This window comes from Ptiloglossa arizonensis, chromosome 9 (genome assembly GCF_051014685.1).
Source record: "Ptiloglossa arizonensis isolate GNS036 chromosome 9, iyPtiAriz1_principal, whole genome shotgun sequence".
NCBI classification, from domain to species: Eukaryota; Metazoa; Arthropoda; class Insecta; order Hymenoptera; family Colletidae; genus Ptiloglossa; species Ptiloglossa arizonensis.
The window spans coordinates 5,886,164-5,914,140 of NC_135056.1; the positions used below are offsets into that span (position 1 = coordinate 5,886,164).

The following is a 27,977-nucleotide window of genomic DNA, read 5'->3' on the forward strand; positions in this document are numbered from 1 at the left end:
GCGGCTAGGATTTGCAGCCGCGGAGGATGCGGGATGATCGCGGCACCGATTAGATATTTCGTCTCCCCGTACCATTCCTCGTTCAGCATTCCCGCTGCGGCTGGAGATCCCTGTAAAGATACACGTAGTGTACACTCGGTTCAAACGATTCCGACGGTACCGTCGCAGATGCAACGACCGCTCGAAGCTTCCGATCGTTTGGAACGTGAAGATCGGCGACTCGGGTTACAACGAGCAGCGCACGGTAGGTAGAGTCGGGCAGTAATTGATCAATTCGTGGTTACTTTTCCACTCGTTCGTTGTAGAAGTAATTATTTATCGGGAACGAGGGAGTCCATTTTTTTTTTATGCTCGATTATACCAAAGGTGAGCAACGTTCTCGGTCGGTTGAAAGTTTCGTTGAAATAACTGAAATTACTGTAAAATACTGGGAAATATTGCAAAATACTGTAAAATACTGGGAAATATTGTAAAATACTGTAAAATACTGGGAAATATTGTAAAATACTGGGAAATATTGTAAAATACTGTAAAATACTGTGAAATATTGTGAAATACTGTAAAATACTGTAAAATACTGTGAAATACTGTAAAAGACTGTAAACTACTGTAAACTACTGTAAAATACTGTAAAATACTGTAAAATACTGTAAAATACTGTAAAATACTGTAAAATACTGTAAAATACTGTAAAATACTGTAAAATACTGTAAAATACTGTAAAATACTGTAAAATACTGTAAAATACTGTAAAATACTGTAAAATACTGTAAAATACTGTAAAATACTGTAAAATACTGTAAAATACTGTAAAATACTGTAAAATACTGTAAAATACTGTAAAATACTGTAAAATACTGTAAAATACTGTAAAATACTGTAAAATACTGTGAAATACTGTAAAATACTGTAAACTACTGTAAACTACTGTAAAATACTGTAAAATACTGTAAAATACTGTAAAATACTGTAAAATACTGTAAAATACTGTAAAATACTGTAAAATACTGTAAAATACTGTAAAATACTGTAAAATACTGTAAAATACTGTAAAATACTGTAAAATACTGTAAAATACTGTAAAATACTGTAAAATACTGTAAAATACTGTAAAATACTGTAAAATACTGTAAAATACTGTAAAATACTGTAAAATACTGTAAAATACTGTAAAATACTGTAAAATACTGTAAAATACTGTGATTAAAATTACAAAATGAAATATTTCACAATCAACGTAGAAATATTTAACTCGTCGACCGAATAAACGTCGTTGCGTTTTATTCGAATGAAATTTTGTCTGAGTGATTTTTAACGACGATGGTTTTTTTGGCTAGAGGAGCGTATTGTAAATTAAATAGTATTGATGTGCATTATGTTTTTCAGAAAAAATATTATCCGATCAATTTTATGACTATCACGACAAGATCGATATAAATTGGTATTTATTTTAAGATTTACTTTACTCGTTAAAATCGTTTCATTGTAATTCACGTACTGCAGTCGTTTAAAATTCGCGAGTTTTGAAAATTACGAGACCACTCTGGTTTGGGATTTTTATACAAATTAAGGGAGCAAATATACATATATATAATCAGTTGCTCAATAAGTTTTGTCGTTCGATAAGAAGTGGAGCTATTAGGTTCGTCGTTTTATTTTTCTAAAGATGTGTATATTTACAGTTGTTCAAAGTTGAAGTGTCACAGTATTTTTTTACAATGGAAAAAACGACAGAACCTATCGAACAATCTAGTATACTGTTCTGGAGAGTCCAATGAACTCTTTGACTTGTTCACTCTTATAAAAGCAATCGTAACAATTATAATTATTAATTACATAGTAATAGCTGTTATTGGTCAATAATCGGGTAATGCATGTGTAATCTGTAATCATTAATCGGTAATTTTTAATCGTTCAATGAAAGATTGTTTTTAGGTTTTACTAGAACCAATAACGTAGTCCACACCTGGGCACTTTCGAAATAACCATATTCGATGCACTATTTCCAATAACACCAAATTGGATAGAAAAATATGGCACACCGTAAGAAAAACCAAGTATGACCTTTTGTATCTTGTAAACGACTCCATCTGCACAAAAATCGTTACGAGCATACGATGTCCGCTTTAATACCCTACAACTTTTATCGGAGAACTTTCTTTCTCGACCTCATAGTTTGGGAGATATTCGAGACGGTAATTGTTATTGCTCCATCCAGTATACATTTCTCATACACTTACGTAAGGAAACAACTTGCAATGGTTAACAGATTCGTGATCTAATCGCTGCAACAAACGATAGACTAAATATGGAAAACATCTAAAAACTAGATTAACGTCAAGCGCAACGTTCAAATCGATTCTACTCGAATGGACGATAACGCATTGTGAGCGACGCATAACTTCACACACGGTCCTTAACTCGTTTCCTTCGGTAAGTGGTTGCCCAATAAGCAATCTTGCAACTTCATCGATTCCAATTATAATGTCACGATATAATCTCCATGAAAATAAAATTACTTTTAAAGATAATCTTGAAAAATAATTTCACTTCTTTCGTTCACCTTTCGTACATCCAACCGATGCTCCCGTGTCAATTATGATTTTAACGAGTAACGCGTGTCGTACGAAACACGCGGGACTTTCGTAAAATTCTCTTTTTTCGTTTGCAGGCCCATGCATCACTGTCGTTTTACGTGTAATGTGTGACAAGTCTGAACTGATGTCGGTCAATGGTTAATGACGTCATAAGTTTCATACGCTGAACACGTTCGTAAAATGTAGCCATATATCTCACTCCGGTCATCTCAGTTTCTTTCATTCTTTTTTTTTTTTTTTTTTCTTTCGTCGTTTGTATAGAGCGTTGCGCCGCGTGCGTGAGGTCTAATTGACAGTACTACGAGAGGCAACAGCTTCGAATAGGAGAAACGAACGAACCGACGAGTAGAATGCTCCGAAGTACTGAATAGACGAGACATTATGTTCCACGTGACATTACAACGCGCGAGGATCTTATTTTCTTCGGCTGGGATTCAGCGAAGTAACGAACGAGGCGGCCATACTTGTAATTTACTGTTAGTTCTCATTTATGTGCAGAGCTACTATAATGCTTCTTATATAGGGAAATTATAGAGGTATTAGTCCAGAACATTGCAAGTTACGAGCTGTCGATAATTTGCCGAAAGGAATAAGTTTTAATAAAAATATACTCGTCTGTAACGAGTGGTCTGGACACTTTTCTTCTATAAGAATTTAAGGTTTGGAATATAGTTGAGGAATTGATTTCGTTTGTTCTTTTCAGATCAATGGATCAACCGAATGAACGAAGAATTTTGGTATCGATTGCAAAGAGCAATCTAATTTGTCTTATCTTTCTAACAATGACAACAACAATTTAGAAAACAAATAAAAAATTTAAAGCTGTCTAGAATTTTTTAACTGGACATCTTTGTGTCACTATAAGGAGCAACAAAATAAATTCGATTCATATGTAGCTTTACATTAAGCCGATATATAAGGCTATATAAATTTACTATATTGTGATTGTACAACAGTTGGTTATCGACAGAATATAATTGTTGTTGGTAATCAATATTTTTGTCCTGGATGAGTTCTTTTTTTCAGTGAAATGTAACTAAGAACGAAAATTTTAAAGGCGAAATTTTTGTTTTTATTTTATGTCGTATGCCCTCTTTGAGGGTATCATTAAACATTTTTGTTAGTAAACGTTTTAAAGGAATGATATACGTCTTTCGAGTTTATCGATTGCATTAGTCTTCTCATAATTAATTTAAAGCTATTTGTAGAATGGAAAAATATTGAAGATAAACATTTCATAAGTATATTTCTATTGATTTAGTTTTCTTTTCTAGATATGTTAAATTCATTCTTTATACTCTTTTCTTTATTATATGATTTATACTTATGTTCGTTGTTAAAAATAAAATTACATTTTTTATATTAGTCTTCATAAAAGATTTTGATAAGTCAATGACGTTTAAAATACAGAACCATATGATAGAATAATGTTTCACTGTTACTGGTTCCAATACGTATGTTGACCTATTCCTTACTAACCAAAAAACCTTACATAAAATAATAAAATAAATCTCATCGAACAGATTAAATTGGAACATCTTTTGATGTAATGAATGTAATTGGAAAATATAAAGTCCAACGTTGTTTAGTTAAAATATTTACTTTAAAAATAAAATTAAGTTATTTTACAAACTTCAAAAGTAGAGTAATAGAATTTACTTCGTTAAACGAAAGATGAGAAATATGTTGTTTCATTTCATCTAAAATTTGCATTCTGTTATTTATTGATTTTATTACTTACGAAACCTTTAATATTGTTTGCGAATGATTTCCATTTCTGACACAATACAAACTAATCACTTCTTTGAAAGGAAGAGGTATGGTTAATCCGCATGAATAATCTAATATGTTCGTTTAATTAGAAACTCAATTTATTTAGCTATTATACAATTATGCAATATTGTGCTACGGTATAATAACGATGTATTATCATTTCAAAGGTTTAATAGAAAAGACATTGTAAGACTGATTTCGGAAAACAATAAATGTTTATGAATGAAGAAGGTTCATGTGACAGGGTGTGTTTCCTTTCACCAGACAACAAAGGCATTGAACTGAAGTTAATTAAAAATGTAATCGAACGACACACACGACTTCCGAGACGACGTGATCTTATTTTGATATAAATTAATGAACAACTAATAGAACGAATAGAACATCGAAAAATGTATCTCCTGAAATCTCTGAAATCTCCAGAGTATCTACCGTTAAATAGTTTGTTAGTTGTTTCGTCGACAATTGTCCATTTCCAATTATTGACACACTCAGTGGAAAGGAGAACATACTAAAACATTATAACACTTGAGCGAAAAATGACAAGTGATTTCCGTAAAAACTTGCGTTTCATTAATTTTTAACTTTTAGATTTCACCATTAATTTCCAGCCTAACCACTCGGTGCTTTTTCACTTCTCCACCTTAAAAAGAAAATGGTCGTCATTGTTGCAGCATTTTCAACTTGTTCTGTTCAAACTTTCTAAACACTCCTGCCTGGAAAAAAAGTATCCAACTTAAAAGAAACCAGTGTGAGATTGTCCAGATAATTGTTTCACGTCTTATATAACGTATTATCGGATTTACCAGATAATTGTTTCACGTCTTATGTAACGTATTTCAATTCGGATTATCCAGATAATTGTTTCATGTCTTGTGTAATGTATTCCAATTCGGATCATCTTCTCTTTCATTTTGTGTTTTTCCAATTGCATTTAAAAATTGTCCAATTTGTAAGTTCCTCTTATTCATTCGGTACAGTACTTGACTCTTTTAAGGGCACTTTTGATTTAAAGAAATCAAGTGTGCATCCTCCAGAACCTCGAACCAAACCTAGCCTCTAAACATTTCTGACTTGTGAGCAAATAATTGTTCTTCTTTTCGCGCCCTTTTTTCCAAGACTCTACTTTGGAATGTTTCGCGTATACCGATTCCAATTCCTCCTTCACGATCCTCTATCCAAACAAACCGAGTACACACGTCTCCTTCCACCTGGTGATCAGGGGATCTACCTGAGAGACCATTAAATTCTAAACGCAAAAAACTCCGATTACGGTGAAGCACGATCAAGTACGGTTACATATCCCTAACGTGAGACAATTCTGCTCGAAGCTTATGTAAACCATAAGTGGCTGAATCGGTTACTAGTCGCTTCGAGACCTTTTCGAAAGCCTTCGTTGTCTGATGCATGACCAATTGGAATGAATCTAAAAAAATAAAATAAAAATCAACTCAATCTTGTATATTTGTTTCTTCTTTATCCTTCTCTTCTCGCTGCAGCTCTTTCTAACTTAACTCTGCACCGTTCTTTAAGTATCCTTTCAAAACTCACTTGTCTCTGTTCACATGTGAAAGGTCCTGCCAGAAACTGTCCAACACAGACTAGGCCGAGTTTGCGATCAATGTTATTTCGACCAATGACCATCCTGACTCTGACCGCTGTAGGTCTCTAGTGTTATCGCGGAATCTCATTTTGGGCGACCTTTCTCAAAGATCGTCACCGAACATCCCTAACCCCAACTGGGACCATACCACTACAAACTATTAGCAGTGCTATCGAAAGTGCCCTATACACCTGAATCTCTGTCAACCAACAAGATCCAACGGATCAATCCTTCTGAAAATCCATTTAAGCGCAGAGTTAATTTTTAACATAAATCGACAAAATTTCGTTAATTGTAGAGCCACAGCTTTCAGTTACAATTCTTTATGAAAAATTCTTCTAAACCGAGATAATTCGTCTATAACGTCTTGCATCAACATTTTTGTTATAAAATTGTCAGCCTCGATCCGACGATGAGTAGGTAACAGACGTGGTGGTTGCTTGATAGGTGGATTATCGCCAGTGTCAATTGGATTTGTTACTTGATTCCAACTTGATTATTATCCTTAGAAAAAAATATCTTCAATGTGTCGTATTTCGTTCGTGGAGTTTCTAAGTATGTGCTTGTGTCTTTTGAAACTTCGTTTCTTGGAAAATCAGCTCCTGTGTTCGTGTTACTTGGATTTTAAACGTTTATATTACATGTGATGGGCAGTTTGTAATCCAAGATCCTCCAAATTGTTAACTCGAAGAATCCTTCTGCTCGAATTTATAGAGCAATTCGTTTTCTTTGGAAAATTTAAACTCAAAATACACGAATATACTTTCATATTCGGAAGAAAGAGTCCATAATAGATAAGATGTCCAATATGAACACAATTGTTTTTTCGTGTAGCAATTATAGAGATTGGAATAAAGATTCTGCGACACATGAAACAGAAATACTTCCCGGCCCCTCTTGCAAATTATATCGAAAATAATTTGTCCATTTATGTACAAATTATTTGACATTTCATTGTACAAAACCAAATCACAAAATACATTTTTTTAACATTTAAAGAAAGAAAGAATGACAAAAGAAACTCTCTAAACATCTTAAAAGAAACAATCATAAATGTATACGACATAACCTGAAACGATATTGAACAATTTTTAAATAAAATATATTTTGTATTAGGAAACAAATTCTTTACACGAATCCTGGAGGAATAATTAATATCAATCAAACTAATCTCCTTTAATTTGATTTTTTCTTTTGTTTTTCTTTTCGTTACTAATGCTTTCATCGCTTCTGTATTAATTTTTGTCTAAATTGTGTATCTCCAGATTTATCAAAATTATTCGTTCTGTGGTCAGAATTATTTTTATCGTCAAATCGATTTCTAGAACTTGAATCATAATTTTATCCACGTTCATTTCTGCTTTGAAAGGGAATATTTTATTGATGTCTGTTCACATTAATGTCGATGTCATTTATGAGATTTATCACCAAAGCTCTAGTCACCGTTGCATATAAACTCTAGTTGTTACTGTAATTCAATATCGCATAATGAATCGATCAATTGCAAAGTATCTAAACGATTCTTTGCTTCGGAACTGCAGTTCGGAAATACATCGCGAGACAAACTTTCTACTTTTTTTTTTGCCATTTCTATAATTGTTTGTTAAAATTTTTGTCCAAAATTTTGGAATTTAGTGAAACATAAACTTGCAACGCTGTCATGGAAATCGAAAGCTCAAAACATCTTGTAATTTAATAAAATTATAGATACTATATCGTAATACCATATAAACAATTAATTAACGCTGTCACCTTGGAATTATGATTCCAATTATTGAATTTCGTGATTATATCGAATTGCGTTTCAAATTCATCCCAATTTGTGGCATTAAATCGTACTGGTTTAACCACATGACCCAAATGACTACTTATTAAACTTTGATTCCTATTTAATACAAAAGGAGTTCGTTCTTCGTTCACGTTCCGGACGGACGAAGAACCGCCATTACCAGCACCCAAATTTTGTTTTGCATTCGTCTATTTAAATCATCACTGATAGAAATAATTGTGTTATTTAAACGAGTACTTCCTTTGATGCGGCTTTCCAACGAAGATTTTAATTGTTCTTGAGATTCCTTAAGTGTGTATGTTTGTTGTCATATTAAAAGGAAATGTTACAACAAATATACTTTAAATAAACATATAATAATGTGTCAATACGTTCTTAAAAATATACAATTTTCAATTCCTGTAAGAAGAACTGGACATATAAAAATTAACGCGAAAATTATGGTACTTACAATCGATAAATCATTAATATTAATTATCCGAAATGCGATACAATAATAAAGTGTTAAGTGTAACAAATTAAATCGTCCAGTCGTAAAACGTTCACTGTCGATGCAATAAAATGTAGAAATTGCTATAAAATACATTCTTATTGTACAAAGAAATAAAGTATGGTTGCTCCGATTAAATTTGTTATATAACTTAATAATATTTTTTCGAAATCGATTAATAATAAGGACAACAAATAATAACCAATGTTTAAGGAAGGAAGAGAAAATAAGCATCTTGAGTAAGATTAGCGAAGAAAATAAAAACAGGTGATAAATTGAGTAATAAATTGAATGATAAATTAAGACCAATAGTTCACTTGAAAGCGTGAATTTTTCACTTGAAAAAAGTGAATGGGATATATCGAAAGTAAATTATGTATAGTCAACGGTTAACACTTCAAATGAATGCAGCACGCTTAACGAAGTATTAACAATTACTGCAAAGTATAAATTTTTATACGTCATCGTATATTTACGAGAGCATTATCAAATGTTTGGTGAGGTTTCTCTGTCAAAGAGGAGTCCAATCGTGACCTCGATTAGATAATTTAAATTATAATTTATTCAAAACACTAATGAAAAACTTTTATTTATATGAAATTGTAAATAATTCAATCGATGTCTTGTTAGAACTTATTTTCATTGGGAAAACCTTGACGATACTCTCACGAAGAAATAATGACAAATATAATATTTTCATTTTCATTTGAGAATAAAATTTGCCCGAATGGAGGAAACGATTCCGTTACGAATTACTATATTTATTTTGTAATTGAAACAAACATTTAATAATAGCGTCGCATCATCTGGTTCTTATTATTACTACAAATATACAAGTTTACTGTGTCGTCAACGGTATAATTGTACAGTCTTCGATCGATTTCATAAAAGAATACAAATGTATGACACAGGGTATTCACTGCCGACGAAATGCATTTTCTTTCACCCGTCAAAGAAGTCAATAGATTAATTCAATTTACAAAACGTTCCTCTGTGTATCAATTAGATCGAACCTTGCTAGGAAACTGGTGGTAAAGTTACGTAAATTTATAACGAAAAATCTCTTAATGTAAATGCGACAAAGTATATTATATCCCGAAGAAATAACAACGAAGAAGGAAATGAAAAACAACGTGAAACTTGCGTACGATCAACGAATTGTAAAACGAAACTCGACTTACGAATCGTATTTATCAACATTTAAATATTTATTTTGTAATTGGACCGTGCGTTTAATACGAACGTTGCATCATCCGGCAATAGTACAAATTGACAAGCTTGTTACGTTTTCATTAGCACATGTGTCAGGTGATATCACTTTGCAGCTGTTACACTGTAGAAAATCGTTGTAAGTCTCGCGGCGTTTGCGGGATGAGTATCGATGGTGAAAACGGTTACAGAAGTAACTCTATAAAAACGAACAGTGCGGCGATGGAGTTGAACGAACTTGTGACACCCACCGTCACGTAAATGTTGTCCTATTTCTACTGTGCGGATCGCTTAGGCCGTTGCGCTGGTGGTTTGTCTTGCTCGGGGTGCGCGGCAATGTATTCCAGGGCCTTCAGAATCCCAGCTGGGATCGGGTGAGGAGTAGGAAGGTGGTCGCCCTTTGGCTGGAAGCCATTCTCGTCAGCAACGTAACTCAAGGCCACCGAGACTCCGTCGGAGGCAGGGTAACTGTAGGATCCTTGAACGACGATCACCGAGTTCGTTTCGTTCACCTTCTTCAGTTCACCGTGTTCTTCCGCTTTGATGCCGTTTCCAGTCTCGTAGCTGAAGACATACGAGCCATCCGGGTTGGGTCCATCGGCGGTGTACGCGACGATGGGTACTGAAGTGACGTTCTCAACTGGTGCAGCGTACGCGGACACCGCGACGAAGCCGAAGAAGACGCAAGTCTAAACAAAGATTTACTTTTATTAGACAATATCATTTTATTAGCTGTGTGCCAGGTTGTTCAATAAGTTTCGTCGTTCGATAAAAGATCACCATTTTGATAAACGAGATTAAACGAATGAAAGAGCACGAAATACTAGCTTGGTATTTATCGTGTTGCATAGGTAAATATCTCACGGACAACTTCTTAACGATTAAGAAATTTGTTTATATAGTCAATTTGTTTCGTCTTCGTCGAATAAGTTTATATTGAACTGTTACGTGGAGATGTTCGAGAAAAGATTTCACTGGTGTTTAAATTTACTTAAATAATTCGTGTTGTAATGAACATCAATTTTGAGGGAAAGTAATTGAATTTTTAATTGAATGAACATTTTTGGAGTTAGGAAAATTGATAAATATCGAAATTATCAGATCCGAGGAGAGGTTATTTCTCTTAATCGGTCCCCGACTTTAACGATCGAATAAACGCACAAATTATTCATTGCCGTTTCAAATTTTGTCCTTAAGTACAAGGAATTAATTAATTTATGAGTTTATACGATCGTTACGGTCGAAGTGATTTATTTCTCAGATTTAATAATGCGAATATTCAACACCTATCAGTGACGAGATTTATCAAATTTTGTACTCGGTGATTAGTTGGTTAATGTCGAAGAAATAAGTGAAATTTTTGTTAAATGCAACGAAAAACTATGAGCGAAGTGTGCAGTATATCTACATGATAAAGTAATATCGCGATGATTCGATTTTATTAATAATATTACACCAAAAGTGAAACAAAACTAAGAATGAAAATTCACAATTCTACTATATTTTGAAAGTTTAAACGAACATAAAGATGAGTAAAGTAGACAAAATACTTACAGCGTAACGCGACGAATGAGTTAAAGCAGTTAATTTTGAGTAATTATTTCAAACATTGAAATGTCTTAAGTTAGGGTTAATTATATAAATAAATTTACAGACAGTAGATTTTTGTTATTAAAGCGCGATAGATACGTTTCGAGTAACTGAGTAAAATTAACTTCATATTATATTACATAATATGTGAACAGCAATCACACAAATGATTATTAATAATACTGTAAAAGAAATTTTGATCGTCCAAAAGAGAAGAAATTGATCAAACAGTATAATAATATCTAGAGACTTTAATTACGAGATAAATAATTTTCATTTAATTAAGAATCAAATTACTTTTCTTCAAAATTGATGTCTATTACAACACGAATTATTTAAATAAATTTGAATACCAGTGACATCTTTTTTCGAACATCTCTACGTAATAGTTTAATACAAACTTATTCGATCAATATGAAACAAATTTACTATATAAACAAATTTCTTAATCGTTAAAAAATTGTCTGTAAAATATTTACCTATGCAACACGATAAATACCAAGCTAGTGATCAAAATTGTGATTAAACATTCGATGTTTCTACTTATTGTATTACAGTACTCTTAACGAAGTTAATATTATTCGAACGTTCATAAATGAGAAATCGAAGTGTAGGTCACCGGTGACCGACGCAGCCTAAATGCAAAGGCTAGCAGCGACCATCGATGTCAGCCGAGACACTCGACGTGTTAATGTAAGGCAAATAATAAGTCCGGGCACTCGGTTCTCTGCGAAACTCACCAAAGTGTTCATGTTGATCAGAGTTGTTTTCTCGTTGTAAAGAGCAAGTCTAACGGGCAGGTTTATATAGCGGTGCCGAAACCTTGCGAGGTGCGAGGACCTCCCTCTCATTGATAGATTTCTGGCCGAGGCTTAGACACTGGCAAACATTACGAAATTTTCTGGAGGGTCTAATAGAGGGGCACGCGAAACACTGACCACAGCACAGACGCGCAACGTCTCGTCAACGTATAGCACTGGATACCTGCGACATGTTCATGAAGTTTCTCGGAAAAAATCCGCATTTGCATCGTCTCAAAAATCTGCGGTCAGAGAAATATCCCACAACCTCAATACGTGAGTATGATTTAAACGGTTAACTTACGTGCTACTTAAAATTTCCTAGTTGAAGCCACGCCTGCAGAGTATGCGAAATTTCTTTATTATTACCTCCATTAGTAGTAAAATATTCATCTATGATAGAAGTTCTTGCCTGAGACACATTACGGGAGAAAAGGTGCTTTCGAAGAGATTGTTATAGTATTGAATTTGAATTTCATCGAATTAGCTTTCCGTGGGAATTTTTAAATAATTATAAAAGTGACACTTCAATATTTGTAATTTGATTCTTCAATGTAGGTTGGATAGTGTCGATTATTCGATTATTTGAGCAATAATAGTTTGTGAATAAATTTGATATATACGAAGAATTCTAGTTATCTGATCGAATTTAATCTGCTCAAGTATTTCAAATTTAGTTAAAATTTTGAATAATCTAAATCAAAATTTTGAATAGAAATTTTGAATAGGAATTTTGTCCAAGTAATCGATTAATTTCAGATTGAGAAAATAATAAACTGCATCGAGAGAAATTCAGTTTCTTTTAAAATAGAAATCAAAAGAGAAATGAAAAGTTTTGCTACTTTTGAAGAACAAACTATATTATGTAAAATGCATCGCAACAGTAAAGTATTCGAATCCATTGCATGAGCTCTAGCGTTCTAGAGTATTTTAACTTTAATTCGTGTATTTGATCTGCTTGAAACATTGGACTGTTTATTTTGTTACGCTTTTTTCCAATTTTCAAATACTATTAATTTTCTATATGCCATTTGAATTTTTGAATTAATCTTAAATAGTTTTTTACTAAAACTTTAATACAGGCATTGAAAAAAATCATTGACTTTTATTTCCTTTAATTAAATTAAAACTTGCATATTTATATAAAAGAATATGTGTAGCATTTTTATGGGAAACTATTTGTCAATTAAAAACATTTTTGTAAAATATTCTTTTTGAAATTATGAAAATATTATATATATATATATATATATATATATATATATATATATATATATAAATTATTAAAGAAATTATTAATTATTATGAAAGATATTTTGAAATTCACATAGAGTTCCATAGAATCAGTTATTTCAGAGATTTTATTATAAAAGTTTCATGGAATAAGTACAGTTAATATAGAGTATTTGTAGTACACACTGTGTATAATTAATGTAGAGTATATATTACCTATACTACCTATAAGTATACTACCTATTAATTTAAATGAGTAATATTTTTCATAACTTAATTGAAGTGAAATATACAGACATTCTATAACATTTAATAATATAAATTTTATTTTAAATATAATTTGCAATCTATAATATAAGAAATCATTAAACATCATTCAGTATTTGGTATAATATAAAGTTGTACGGATTAAGAAAATTTTGGTATCAATGAATAAAGTATCCGTTCTTACTATACAAGAACTTTTATTTTCTATAAATTCTACTCAAACTAAAATTTGCATTTTTAAAATAATTTATTTAAAGTTGTCCTATTGTTACTTGAACAATAAGAACAACATTATTCAGTAATATTACAATATTATAAATAATATTATTCGATCCTCGTTAAGAAACTTTTTAAATAAAAACGAAACAAAACCGCTAACAAATCAAAATATTAGCATTTATTGAACCGTTAATAAATAAAAATATTAAATAACGCATTTTTGTACAATAATTAAATTTACTTTGCCTCATTATCAAATCAACATGTTTTACTGTTATTCGATTGTGGCTATATGGTTTCCATACTTTTACATATTCTTTTAAATCGTTCTCATGTTATTCTTATGTTAAAAAGTATTATAAAATTGTATGTGCAACCTGAAACAAATAGATACGTAAATTTTCCCAAGTTTTCCCATGATTTTGGTTATTATACAAAAATACGTATCCTAATGTTGTCATTTAATACGTTATCTTCATTTATATCGTTTCAATACGTTCAAGTATCTTTCCTTATCAACAATTTAATACGTTTTAATATTAATATTCGTCGTCGATTTACCACATTCTAAATTCTTTACAATTACTCAAAAAAAGTAATATTTTCTCCTACATCTCTTATAAATATTTCTGTCGTACAATCGAAACGTAAAACTCTCGATAATTTCGTTTCGTCGAGTTAAAAATATCTCTTATTGACAAAATGAGGAATATTCTCAAATATTCGTCTACAAATACCCGCGAGCAAAAAGAAGAAATTCCAACTGTTTCGATCGTTATTGTAATAATTACACAATAAATATTCTTCTAATTAATGTTCTTTAACTGCTGCAAAATTATCATCAAATTTTACTAAACGTGATATTCGTTGTTGCGAGAACTCTATTTCGACCCAGCAAGTGCAAGCGTTCAACGACGAATGTTGTAGATACGAAAGAAATAAAAATAGACAGCCGGGCCAGATGTCATACTTTTAAATGCATTTGGAGGTGCGCATTGAAACGTAACGCGAATTCGCAGAAGGTCTGCCAAATATGGAATTCCTTTACCATGCTTCCATTGACCCGGTGATCCCTTTGTGCGAATTTTCGTGTTTCGCGTGTGTTATAAATTCAGCCCCGTAACAAATCTCCGGAGCCTTGGGAAGAGCACGCGAACCGAATACATAAGTTAATCTATCTTCACCGTGCGAGAGGCTAACTGCCAAATTTTTTTGCAGGAAGCACGCCCCGACCGTCCGGTAATTTTCATGCTCGCGGAACGACGTTACTGTTAACTGTCGCAGAGTCGAGAGTAACGTCGACGTTATTCCTCGTTCTCAATTCTCTTCTATTCGAAAACAATACCGTGTCTTTTTTATTTATTTATTTATTTATTTTCTTTTTTTCTTTTTTCATTTTCTGCCTTTCTCGCGTTCTCCTGAGGATACGTGGAAATTCGCGAAAAATCCGCGTCAGTGAATTGCAGACCAACGAAACGTACAGGCGAACGTATCCTTGCACTCCTCGCGCATTAAAGTGGACGCTTTGTACACTCTATCCATTCTTGTGTTCAATAACAGTCTATCGCTTTATTCGAGCTTAAACATTTGTATTTTTTCCAGCTGCACGTTGCAAAAAATACAATCACGAATATTGAAATTAAGCTTTAACGTACTTCTGTGTTTGGCTGTTTATAGTTGTACGAGTTACTAACGATTCAATTGGAAGTGTTGATTAAGGGTTACGGTTTTTTAGAAGGGTCTATGAATTTTAGATGCTGTTATTGTGTCACAACACTCGTAGGTGCTTGAAATTATTTTGATTGAATTTCATTTGTTTCTTTACGACACTTCAAGATTTAAATCTTTACTTAAATAAAGAAGTGTTTTATTATTCAATTATGAATATATTCATAAAACTGGAATTTCAATTATATTTTGTTCACTGATATCGAAAATATTTTTTACCCATGTACTTGTGTATTTTAACAAATACTGAAGAATAATCAATGACTTATTACGATATTGAATGTAAATATAATATTTACAATGTTACGTATCCATTTGTATCTAGTGGAGGTAGAGTAAACGTACGTAATATGGAACAGTATATGAGATACTACATCACAAGATTTCAACAGATAAATAACAAACTCTGCCTGCAACCATGTGAATTATTTCCTTATACACAAAATCCAGCCATATTGATTTTGGAGTATTTATCAAAATTCGTCGTTGAAAGGGAAACAGTTTTTGTTCGAATATTCTCAACATTTTCTGAAAGACCGAATATTCTTAAATATCTTCTTTATTTTGAATCGCTTAAAATTAGTTTACTGTTAAATGTACTTTTCTGTCGGTACAATTATTACTTTCCTGTCGAAGTACACGTGTTATATAGTTCCATATTATTATAATTGTGTACACATATAGAAATTGTAGCACGAATAATTAAAAGAAAATTCTGAAACAAACAAAATGTGACAGAAGTGGTTTCGTTTTGAGAAAGAAACTGTTGTTTTATAACACAAATTACGTTCTTTAAATTTTGTTTACAAATTTCCTAGGTGTACAATAGATACCAGTTTTAAATCACCGAACGTTATTTTTCTTACATATTTCCACAACACTTAAGTTTTTACATATTTAATTATCGCGTGTAAGCCAATTTTTGTTTTTGACAAGAGAGTTTTATATTACGTACGGTTACCTTACGTGTGTGTAAAAGTTTTGAATTAATTGTTTCTCGAAAACTTTTATTATATAAATTTTACAATATCTATTCCCCAAAAATAATGTTTGAAAATGTGTAACGATAAGAATTATACACATGAAAATACCAAGAGAACAAATACACTTTTGGATAAAAAATGCAAGTTACTATTTTTATTATGTACACTGTATGGAGTTATAACATTGTTCCAAAAGATGTAAATTAATCTCGTACTGTACTTGTTTCCTTACATTATTAATTGACGAAACGTCTAAAGAGATATCTTTCCAAAATTCTTTTCTTCTCACTTAAATATGACAGGTTTTCAATATTTTTAGAAGGGAAATAATGTACTATTTAAAATTCGATTTATTGAATCGCATGATACGTATCCATCAAATTTGCATACAACACATAGAAATAATTTATACTAAATTTGATACATAAATACATATTTTAAATAATAATGTTTTCGAAATTATGTTCTCCTGGAAAAGATATCAAAGGCCTGTCGTAATTGTCAGAAGGAAAGGATTATCCGAACTTTCGAAGATTTAGTAGATCAAATCACGTCACTTGATTTGTCAATTGATAATACATAAAACAAACAAAGTTCGAGATTAAGTTACATTTTCGAAACAATGTTATAACTCGTACACTCTATCTAATAAAGAATATATTACTATACTTCTACCTTTAGATGTATTATAACTCCTCTAAAGTTATTATTAACTATAAAGTTAGTTACTTCGCTATAAAATTAGATAAATTATTTCTATGCACTTTGTTAAATTGAATTTTACATAATTTTCTAAGCATCACTTGTACATTCAAAATCAATTTTCTCAAAACTGAGAACTCGAACGCAACTATCTATAATATTCTTTTAAATATAACTTTGTGCTTGTGATTATGCTACATATTCCGGAACACTCTACGTACTTTTGTTCTACTGTAATCTTAGTTTGCAATTGGATGTTTCTTAACGTTGAAGAAAAATACTTTGCAAAAAATCAGTCGTTTAAACCTCGATGTATCACACCTTGGTTTTTTTTCGAATGTATAGAAACTTTTATTGATCAATTATAGCGCTAGTAAAACTTTCCTTAGAAATTAAAAAAATTATGATAAAATAGTAGAAATATTTATTTGAAATATTTGTGCAAGCAAGGTCAAATTATTGATTCGTTTGGACCCTGATAATAAACTATCAGTATTGTATTTTTACGAGATGGTAAAACTCATAAAAGGAATTAGAAAAAATCGATTGTAACAAATATAATCCAAGGAAAGATTTCGTTTATTTACAATACGAGTTTAGAATTTTTAATTTTTATCCTCTTTAGTGTAACAATAACGAGTTTATTTAGTCCCAAAATACACAAGTAACCAATCACGATAAATGAGAATTATGTTCGAAATCATTTTTCGAAATTTCTTTAGAATCGTGTTTAACGTGAATATTTTGCAACTTTTAGGTAATAGAATTTATTCGAACTTTCCTAATGTCATCCTCACAGTTGTATCCTTATCCTAGTTAGAACAATGCTTCGAAGCTATCAGTTTCACTTATTGCTACTTATATTGTTCATTATAATTTTCAATTGTACACGGTCGAATATTCTTGCTTTCCACTGTATGCTTATTAAAAGTTACCAGAGTCCGGAAGTATTCTATTTTGAATACTTACACGCGTGGATTTCATTAAAATAATTAAGGCTTATCAAACGACGACGAAGAAACAACGTGATTTAAAATTCACCTCTCGTTAGGAATTCTCATTTATCTGAAGTCTACGATCTCACTTTGCGAATGACGTAAGAAAATTTCGTCGATCGCCCGCCTATTAGTAAAAGCATACTTAAAAAGGAAAAAATTTCGTTTTTGCCGAGAACAATAAGCGATAAAATAATATATACCGTTCTTTCCCTCGCTCAAAGCATTTTACTTTATTATCGCACAGATGACGGGGCAATTTGTCCCCTCTTCAAATATGTCTCCAAATGGCAAAAATTTAACAAACACATGTCGCAAGATTGTTTCGTAATTCGGTGATAAATCTGTTTCTGTAAAAAGGAAGAGAGATTCGAACGACTCCACGTGCACGTAAACGCGAAATGTCAGAAAGCGCATCGAACGCGGTTCTTTTTCGAAAATTACGCGAAAACGAAAATCTTTCGAAAGAAAACCAAAGTAAGTGTGCTTTGCGCATGTAAGTATAGTTTATTGATAATATTGAACGTTTCGATCGCAGGTTCGAATTCTTTTCGGTATAATATAATTTCTGTATGTAGACGCGCTATTTAACTTAAAATATGAAACGAAATGTGTAATTTCGAATATGAATAAGAAGAACTCATGATAAACGAATTTCAAAACTAATGATAAAAAGGTAAAATAGGAAGTGCTTACATCAGACAGAAAGTTTAGTCTTTCAAAATAGTCAAAGGTTAGGTGTTTCGTCCAAAAGTTATTCCAACACTTAAATATGATAAATCAGAAAAGAATGAATACGTACACAACTATTGTACATATAATACAGTAAGATGTGTTAAAACTTCACAAAATTTTCTTTTTGCCTATGAGTAGAAATAAGTGTGATTAATTTTTAGAAAGATGATACATTAAAGAAGAAAAAGGAATAGAAAATAGAAAAGTAACAGAGATGAAGGAAGAACGAAGTAGACAATTATTTCATTATTATTTTATTATCTTTGGAAAATTAATCAGACTTATTTTCATTTTTTGGCAAACAGAATGTTGTATGAATTTTTAATTATATACATGTATATTGTATAGATATTTACTGTTTTTTTATTTTATTTGTCTATCATTAGTTTTGGCATTTGTTTATTAACAAATTATTGTCGATGCAATTATGATTTTTGTTTCACGTTTTAAGAAAACTACGGTGTTTTTAAATTCTATTATATTGAAGAGAATCGTTTACTAAATACAATAAACTGTACCTGTTTGTGTATATATTTTTGCTCGATTTTCGAATATGACAAGTAGTATATATTATTGAAAATCTTTGCAATCGATAAACGCAGCAAGTGACGTAGTTCAAATTTATAAAGTTTAGTAATAGGTCATCGCCTACGGCTGGGAAACTGGCGTTTGATCTTGTGACATACATTGATGAATGGAATTATTAAGAGAAGATGTGACTTCGAATCTTAAAATCTGTCTGCTTTTTCAATTAAGTTGGCGAAATTTCAATGTTGTATTAAATTTGTCGGCGGGCGTCTGCTGATATTCGTTTAATTCGTACTTTTTTGCTACGTCGTGGGAGACGCAGGTGAATGGCCAGATTATACTGGGAAACATCCTTTTGAGTCATCTACCAGTTTCTTCGTATGATTATTAGCCAACTTTCGTTTTACGGTCGGTAAGACAGAATTTGAAATCTGGTTGCAAGTAATCACGGGGCCACTTCAAAATGAAATGAATATTTTTTAGGATTGTTTTCTACAAAATTTATTTTTTACGTTCTTTAGCAATTACGAGAGATAACAAAAACACGTCTTATTATTAATTAACAGAACTTAAGTAAGAATTAGTAAAATAAATGAAAAATTTATTACATTAATTTATCAAATAAATTCTGGTCTAAATTGATCCATCGACCTTTTGTAAAAGCACTAATAGGTAAGAAAATACTAAAATCTAACGCGAGTGTAGTATTTATAATCTACAATAAGTAATTTTAATAAAGAGGAAAAAATATAGTTTCATAAAATGTAGATGAACAATGTTTATTCCGTATAATGGCTTAAATGAAATTAAATAAGATTTAAAATAATTGATCGTAATAAGGTAATTTATAAAATATTAAAACATAGTTAATTCGATCGGGATGATCAATAATTTATTCAGAAAATGAGGTTGAGTATTTAACATTCTTGACTGTCGGAAATAAAGATTGTCTATTTACACAATGTGCAATAAATACTGGTTTCATATCTTAAATATCTATTGTACATATGTTTCTCTAGTTTATTTAAAACAAGTTATTTAAATTCGATCATCTGCACATACACTCTTCTTTGCTTAAAAAATGATTTTGTTTATATTGTAATTTCCAATAACATTTAACGACACGATGTATATTTTATATGTCGTGTACCTAAACTGCAATTGGGCAATAATTTCAAGTAGTTCATTTTGTAAATAGAACAATAAGAGCTGATTATTTATTTGGAGAGTTACAAATTTGAGTGTTTCGAAAAATGGTGCTCGAGATCTAACTGAAGACTTTTCAAGATTTGAATGTTGATCGTTCAAGACGCAAAGAAAGCAAATTTGAGTATTATTTAACTAAAATATTATGAAAATAATATTACTGTATCAAGATGATTCTGGAATAATAAATGATTTCCTTCGATCGTATGTTAGTTCTAAATATTTATATATTAGTTCGTATGAACGAGCATATAATTTTTTTCTAAATTATTCCGTTTCAATTAGTCGCATAATAATATTTTTTATACAATTTTACATTTAAATAAATTTAATCTATTATGTAATCAATTATTTGTAAAAATATTTTAAAATTAATCGATTTGGTTTTTATACATCAAATAATCATTTGTTAAGAATTATTTTCACAATTAATGTCATCAAGTGATTAATTATTTAAAAAATTATTTTTTATTTTATATAATGTTTACTCTAGTTATCTAGGTTAGATCAAAGACCTTTAGTTTCTGCTACCTTTTCCCAGAAATTTTATTCGAAGACCAGAATTGGTCCATTTACTCGGGATTGTAATTTCATTTTCTAGAATTTTGCGGGTGAAAGTAGTGGACGCGATAAAATAATTTATATATGGGAAATGCTTGGAAGAATAGTTAGATTAGACTTTAGAGCGAATTCATTGTTCTATTTTCTGCTAAATGGCCTTTTCAAGAGTTAGACATTCGTTAGATATAATGTCTGGAAACTATCTTCTAAAGTTGTAGGTACGCTCTCAAGTTACGCCTCACCAGTTATCACATATTATTCTCCATTTATTATCATTTCCGACACGTATACAGGGTGAGTGCGAAGTCTTGTTGCAAAATTTACCGACGTATTCTTCGTCTTAAAACTGAGAAACAAGTCCTAATGTACGTGAATCCTAAAATCATTTGTTCTTGAAATATAGCTACTTTTAGTTTAGTGCGTTACTTCAAACTGCAGTTTTAAAACAATAAAATGAATATTAAAGATGAATGAAGTTGACCTGACCTTATATTTTCATCACTGCATGTACGCCATATCAATATGTATGGACATTAAGTATGTGTTTATCGATATGTTCTATCATTAATATTCTATCATTTGTGCGACTTACAGAAATTATTATTAACTCTAGAATATTGGGGTACTCAGTTTGGCGGGGTCAACTACAAGTAATTTTTGTAAATACAAGCGATGTACACGTTCTTTTCATTTTACATTAGAATTTTCTAATTACTCTATATGAATGTATTTCACAAATATATTACAACCGGAAAAAATGAATTACGCATATTCACCAATCTTTCTATGCCTTATTTTATAATAGGACATAGTCCATTTGCCTATTAACGTTGCATCGGTATGTATTTATTTAAATTATTAATAGGTTTTACTTGTTATCAAACTGTAGTCATATTATGATCGATAGATGAAAGAAATTTTTTACCGATTTGTAATAGCTTGATATCACTGTTGCACAAAATAATTATGGCAAGAATGTGAATATTTACTGAATGTAGAATAATAAACATTACGTGTATATTTTCATATTACGTTGCTATAGTCGCATTCGATAGATTTCTTATCAAATGTTTATATTTGATAAAGCACCATTCTCGAGCACCATTTTTCGAAACACCCAAATTTGTAACTCTCCAAATAAATAATCAGCTCTTATTGTTCTATTTCAAAAATACATGATAAATGTGATATTTACCTAAAAAATGTATAATAATATTTTGTAGAATATTTAAAAATATCGTGACAATAATGTACTATTCATTGTCACTGTAAACATGTAGACAAATTTCATAATGAATATAAAATTTAATGTATATATTGAACGATACTTATCTCGATTAAAAAAGGCATATTAGTGTTTTGTTCGGTTTAGTGGTTGTTATTTTCCAATGCAAACCATATATCGGATTATAGTACACTAGTATTGTTTTAATAACTGTATAACGAGTTGGGTAAAAGGTAGATAAAAGTTAGGATATTAGGTGCTACGTTTTTATTAGTTATAAAATAATGTTTGTCGAGTGGAGTCTGTCAGTTTCCACGTGACTACTCTAGGATTATGGAGCTAACATGATGGTAACAGTGTCGAAATACTTTTACAGTTTTGCAAAAGGACAAACGTCAAACAATGTCAACTACGAACGTCATTTCTGTTAAGTATCAAAGTCTTAGAGTTTTGCTGAAATGTCTGGTCGAAATTCATTAGATTATATAATATTGTAACATTGCAAATTGAATAGACAAATGTCACAACAAACCTCACGTATTGAAACTTGGGTTGATTACCCAAAATATGTACATAATAATTAAAAATTCTTGGACAGTTGTGCCCTTGTGTACCTAAGTTCTAACCATGGAACACTAGACTAATTGCTATGTAGACTGATTCTCAGGAATTTATTGAAAATACTTACCAGAAAGAAGATAGATACAGTACCCTTATTCTTCAGACGTATACCAGGTTGTTCAATAAGTTTTATCGTTTTTTCCATGGTAAAAATACACTATGACACTTCAACTTTGAAGAACTGTAAATATACGAATGAGTTGACAGATCTAAATGAAACTTCGTACACGTTCATCAAACAGTAGTATCATCTTTAGAAAAATAAAACGACGAACCTAATAACTCCATTTCTTATCGAACGACAAAACATATCGAGTAACCTATTACACTATCGAAACTTGTCACATTCATCAAACTAATACACGTGTGTATAAATGGGAACTTGAAATATTAGTCCTGGAAGGAATTACGAGTCGTATTGGATCAGACGTTTTAGTTAACCTTAGTAAGGTCAATGAAACCATTTGCATATGTAGGAACATATTTTCAAAATTACCACCTTCTTTTAGATGGTAAATCGGAACGTTCCTTTAAGAAAGAAAAAAGTATTCGATTTTTAAATATGTTGATAATATCAACAGACGTATAAGAATTATCTATAACTTATTGAAATATTTTAATAACTATGGAAAAAACATAGAAAGTCGTTCGCAATTATTTAGTAATCGTGGGAAAAGAGAAATTTCAAGTAAAGTGTAAAATTTGGTATTTACACATATCGATGTAAAATATTAATCCGTTGACTTTAAACGAACTTGAAGTACATAAAATCTATCTTTACACAACCAGCCGTGTAGCGCTAGTCTTCACAATATCTAATTATAAACGATTGGCCTTTAATGAGTAAGTATCTCGTAAATTATTTATCGTGAATACACCATAGTTTGAATGTTGTTTCGTTTTTTATTCACTGCATGAACTTTCGTTGAAATTGCTACGTAACACTTCGTGTGTCTTGTAAATACAAACTAATGTTATCATTCATATTGTGACTAATATTTAACTATGATCGTTTAAATTTGCTACCCTATTTGGACAATATTAAATAACATTTACACGTTTAACAGTTCACACGAATATTGAAATTTTTCCGCCAGTGCACAAACTTTCACCCATACTTTACATTACATTACTTGAAATATGAACATCGTAATATTAAATTTGTGTTAAAAGCTTAAGAAAGTGATTCGTAAAAAATTCGCACCGATTGGTACGTTATGTCGCAAAATAAATGGCTGTAGACTCGAAATTACAGATGTAGGATATAAAACATTTAGAATAGATTACTTTGTGTTCGAAAAAAATGAGTACAGTTACAAGGTCAAGAATTCACTAGTTTAAATTTAAATTTCTTCCCAATATTTTGATTCTGTAGACACAATTCGAAAAATAGATTGTTCCTCTTTCACTTGATCCAAACTTATATAAATTGTTAAAAATTTAAGTATATTTTAATGCTTAATGACGTCAAAAATTTTGAAGTAATAATTCGAAAATCGATAATTGTAAAAGATATTAACAAACTTCGATATATTTTTTAGATCCTTTTCTCTGAAACTCACAGTGATTTTAATTTTTCTTCGTTTCATCGTAAAATGTGCAAGTATCTGTATATAATAGATAATAAATATAAACTGAATTAGAATTCCATGAGCAACAAATTTTAATTAACGATTCATAAATCATTTAAGGAAAACTAAAAACGGTTTACAAACAAATTCTTATTCTTACTCCGATATAAATAATTTCGTAATATCTCATTTCGTCGTCGTGCTACTACGATAATAGGTGTTAAATTTATCCGAGGCAAAAAATAGAAATAACAGATTATTTTGAACATTTAAAAATTGAATAAATGAATCTCAATTTATATTGTTGTCATCGCCCACCGCGACATAAAGCTGTTCAGAAGAAACCTTTTTAAGAATTCCATCTACGATCGCGACTTTCTTAATAACGAAGCTTGCGAATTATCTAACATCAGCGATACAAGCACCCGGAAACAATAAAAAATTGCTATAAATCTTCCAATCGATGTGTCTGTAAATATAGAGAGTGTTCCACGTAAGCGATGGCACGAAATTTCGAAATTTTCTTCTCTATTTAGAGAAACAAAAAATATAAATAAATAATGCGTAATTAATAAATAAAACCTAATAATTATAGGAAATTCGAGCATAGTTTGAACTTTATATTTTAATTCTTCGGTAACAAGATGACTACGTTGATTGAACCTAAACAATTAACGTCAAACATGTACAATTAAAAGGAATAAGAATAAACTGATGTAAGACAAATTATTTTAAATTTAGGAACGATGAAGTTTATATTTACATTTAATAACAACGCAGTATATGTACTTAGATGTCATGGACTCAAAAATGTTTTAATGTATATCAATGATATTGAATTAAAATCAATGATATCGATGAATTGAAAAATAGATTCAAATTATAAGACAATAAAATTATATATATATATATATATATATATATATATATATATATATATAAATTAAAAAATAAATATATAATTAAATGTAACTGTTCATTTGTTAAAATATAGAGATTTATATGGAATGTTAAAGTATAACTCACAGTGATCACTGAGGCTCTTAAGCTGAGGCTACCGAATAAGCCACTAAATAAGTAAACGAAACCAGAAGTACAAGGTCAAGAATGTACCACATTCTAACACGACTACCTCTTGTCTACAACGTAGAGAAAACCCAAACACAATCATTACGTCCCTGATGATGACCTAACGAGAGTGTCAAAACGTTTAACGAGGGAAGAAATTTAACGCACGTTTGCTAAACCGAAGCAAAATTTCATTTTCGAAAAGAACCGACAAAATACGATGCCCTCGATACGACATTATCGACAATGTCGTACTTCATAAAAATGACTTATTCAGAACTGTTTCTTCGCGAACGCAATACGCTTCGCGCAAAAAAGAAAATTAATTCCACAGTTTCGACTCACTGTGTCCGCCATTGGTCGTTCACGGTGAAATCGCAACAATTTCCAGCGCGTGTTGCACGATCCGTATCGAGGAATGAAATGCATCGGTGAAAATTGATAACGAAAATCGAGAGACACGATCCTTCGCGTTCATTAAGCAGCGATAAAAAGGGGGTCACTTTGGTCGAAGGTGGATCTGCGAAGTACAGGTGATAAATTATCATAACCCGTCGTACGCGGTTCCTTAATCGCCGGCTACGTAACGTTCGTTGAAGCAACTTTAAGGGAGTCGGCTCATCTACCTTTGGAAAGTAAAAAATACTGTGTAGTATTTAGGTTAGCGAGACGATCGCCGTGGTACGAATTATAGCGTGTCTTCCTCACCGGACGCATGCTAGCAAACGGGACTTACCTCGGGCGGTGCTGGCCCCGAGAAGAATCAGAGTACGATCGAAGAGGGGGAGGGGGGCCCCCTTCGAAACCGTTTTCAACGCGCTACCTCGTAAATCCTCTCGATAATGACGCTCGATATTTATTATCAAGCGGTCGCTGTATACCTGTGCCAGCTTCGCTTTAATAATTCTGTAATTCGAGCAATATAACTCGCGCCGCGAGAGCTATTTATTTTTCCCTTTTATCGTAATTATACGTTTGTTAAACGCGCAACAAGTGAAACTGCTTTCATCGGGGATGGGTTACGACGAATCGGCGTAATTAATAATGGATTTTTATTAACGCCCGACGTTACGCTCCGTAACCCAGCCCGTGAGATACGCATTGGGTTTGTTCGATTTTAATCGAACGTTAATGTGCATACGTTCGAAACGTTAGAGATATTTATACGAAGAAAGTCAGTTTCACGTTTACGCGTTCACGTGATTGCACGATTCGATGTAACGACTTTGCTTTTCGAAAATTTGAATCCGGTTGCTCGGGCATTATTTCGAACTTTGTGTTCGTTTGTTTGAGAAATGGTACCCGTTGTATAACTGTTAGGTCGTTTACATGCAAAATACGGTTAACTAGTGAATAAACTGCGAATACAATCTCGTGGGTTGCGGTGAAGTTTCCTCTGCTTCTCTTTCACGAATATTTGTTTTGGAGATATGGAATTTTTCTTTAGAGTTTTCGTTGTTTTAACTTTTTCAATTATGTCGTGCTTCAAAGAAACAATCGAATGTATTTTTACGTCGTTCCGATGGACAACTGGTTTAATTCACGGATCGTTTAATATTGTATTAAACAAATGTAAGAAATAGTAACACAGTCGCGATAGGAGCGGTGTACGCATGAAATAATGGAAAAAGAAGTGAAAAAAATCTTCCATAATTTGCTTACATTAAACGATTTGATAATAAATTTTATGAAATGTGGTAATTGTTGCGCAAGAATTATTCCATTGTTCGTGCGCGCAGCTTCTTTAATATTTCTTACTATGCGTGAATAATTGCGGTGATTATTAAATAATTACATTGGTGTCTATACGATCAAAGTATCTGCCCTTTTACAAGTCACCTGAAACGTATAATTATTTCATCTTCGAACGATGTGGAAATGTAATCGATTTAAATACATACGATCGAGCTAATCTCTCAGCTTAAGTAACTTTTCAAACAACAAAGACAAAATATATAAATCATTCGTCCCTCTTTTTACAGTTATAAATTACGTCTCGTCATATAATCTCGTCAAATCTTTCAATCGAGATCGTTGCACAGATCTCAATTAACGTCCGATATCGGAAAACCTCGTGTTCGTTTTTATTACGAAACACGTTACCAATATGAATATTATCAACGTTTTATGAAGTGAAGATGCCTAACGTCTCCTCGTTCGGCAGTTATGTAGATTTTGTCCTTCTTAAATACTACATTATTACCTTTCGTTTCGTAGTCAAACGATTTTAACGTTACCTACTACGGGGATCATAAACTCCTATCGTGACGATCTGCGGTGATGGGGCAATAAATATTCCCAAGACGTCGTACTTTACTCCCTATCAAACATCATACTCGGCTTCTAAAAACCCGCATAGATTTTTGGTCCCACGGCGAATAATTGCAACGATAGTAGACCCTGATTAACCGTCCTGATGATGAAATTACGTGACCGAATCACTGGCCTTCATGTAGCCTTCGGGTTCCTGGTTTCTCATTAGTT

The 27,977-nt window shown here is 31.6% G+C and overlaps 2 protein-coding genes across 3 annotated transcripts in view; one reads left to right on the forward strand and one right to left on the reverse strand.

Annotated features, from left to right (window-relative positions):
- On the reverse strand, window positions 1-11,902 carry Cpr21 (cuticular protein 21). 2 transcript variants are annotated; one of them, XM_076319388.1, is made up of 3 exons: window positions 11,792-11,902; window positions 9,713-10,150; window positions 1-110 (listed from the first exon to the last, which is right to left on the reverse strand). In XM_076319388.1, the coding sequence occupies exons 1-2, from the start codon at window positions 11,900-11,902 to the stop codon at window positions 9,737-9,739; spliced, it is 525 nt and encodes a 174-aa protein (XP_076175503.1). In that variant the 3' UTR covers window positions 1-110; window positions 9,713-9,736. The 2 variants fall into 2 exon arrangements, with proteins under 2 accessions (XP_076175503.1, XP_076175502.1); XM_076319387.1 differs by lacking the exon at window positions 1-110 and having other exon boundaries at window positions 8,600-10,150.
- Window positions 11,772-27,977, forward strand: part of Cpr18 (cuticular protein 18) — a 23,349-nt gene continuing 7,143 nt past the window's right edge. The window contains exon 1 of the transcript XR_012993195.1: window positions 11,772-12,127. The gene's annotated coding sequence lies outside the window, so the exon portion shown is untranslated. The remainder of the gene's footprint in view (window positions 12,128-27,977) is intronic.